Source organism: Emiliania huxleyi (assembly GCF_000372725.1).
Source record: "Emiliania huxleyi CCMP1516 unplaced genomic scaffold EMIHUscaffold_4022, whole genome shotgun sequence".
Classification (NCBI taxonomy): Eukaryota; Haptophyta; order Isochrysidales; family Noelaerhabdaceae; genus Emiliania; species Emiliania huxleyi.
In genome coordinates, this window is record NW_005198948.1 from 818 (window position 1) to 1,812 (window position 995).

At 63.4% G+C, this 995-nt stretch overlaps 1 protein-coding gene across 1 annotated transcript; it reads left to right on the top strand.

Moving 5' to 3' along the window:
* Positions 1-477: 477 nt before the first annotated feature.
* On the top strand, positions 478-987 carry EMIHUDRAFT_255885 (hypothetical protein; the record flags this gene model as incomplete). The annotated part of the gene is made up of 2 exons (XM_005770004.1): positions 478-594; positions 671-987. Coding segments are annotated over 2 exons (434 nt in total), but the record flags the coding sequence as incomplete, so codon positions are not given.
* Positions 988-995: the final 8 nt, after the last annotated feature.

Consider the following 995-nt stretch of genomic DNA (forward strand, 5'->3'; position numbering starts at 1 on the left):
GGCGACTGCCTGAGGTGCAGTTGACATCTGGATGACTGCGCATAATGGGGTTGACCCGCCGCGCAGCAACCCGATGTTCACGATTTAGGTTTCCGTCGAGTGACGAGTCTCGTCCGAGACGTCTAGTCTCATCCCGCCTCGTGGCATACCTGTTCTAGTGTGTCATGGGTGTCCCAGTGGTGTTCTCGTGTGTGGGGGAGGCTCAGCAGCCCACCACAGGGAGGTTTCGTCAGTCTCGGCGTCGCATCTGCCGCGCCGAGATTCGACGGACCGAAGGGGTGTAGAGGCTAGCGCTCTCGGTCGAGAGAAGCGCATTACTCAAGACAATGATTACTACATCATGCACGACCTCGAGCGTGCAACGCCGCACAGTGCTCAGGGTTCGAGCAGGTGCAGGCGAGTGGAGGGGCCCCTGGCAGAGTTGAGACATTCTGGGTTCAAAATGAAACGAATCGAGTGACTCTCCCTTGTGCCCCCATGCCGCGCGCAGTTCTCCTCCTGCTCCTGTCGCCGAGCAGCAGCGCTCTTCGCGTGGGCCCCGTGAGCTTCACCAACATCTTCTCTGACACCGCTCTTCGCGCGCAAACGCAGAGCGTGCGTTCGGCCCCCAGCACTCGTCTCGACACAGAGCGCGGTAGCACCGACCATCTCCTTGGCCCTTACTGCGCAGGTGCGCGGCCGGAGCTACGCAAACATGACCAAGTTATCGTCTTTCCGCGACCCCGTCGTGCGGACAGAGCTCAACACGCCGAGTGAGCTGCGGCAAGGCCCCGCGACGGCGTGGATCACGGCACCCTACCGCCTCTCCGTGCTCGCCGCCTGCTGGATGCTCTACCCTCCCTTGATCCTCTCGCTCCGATCGCTGCTGTCCCCGGCGACGCTGACGGGGGTGATGAACGCGGGGGGCATGCCCGGCGATGGCCTGCCGCTCGACGCGGGAGCCATCACCAGCGGATTCGCGCCCGCCATCTCGCTGCTCTACGGCGCGTGGCTCG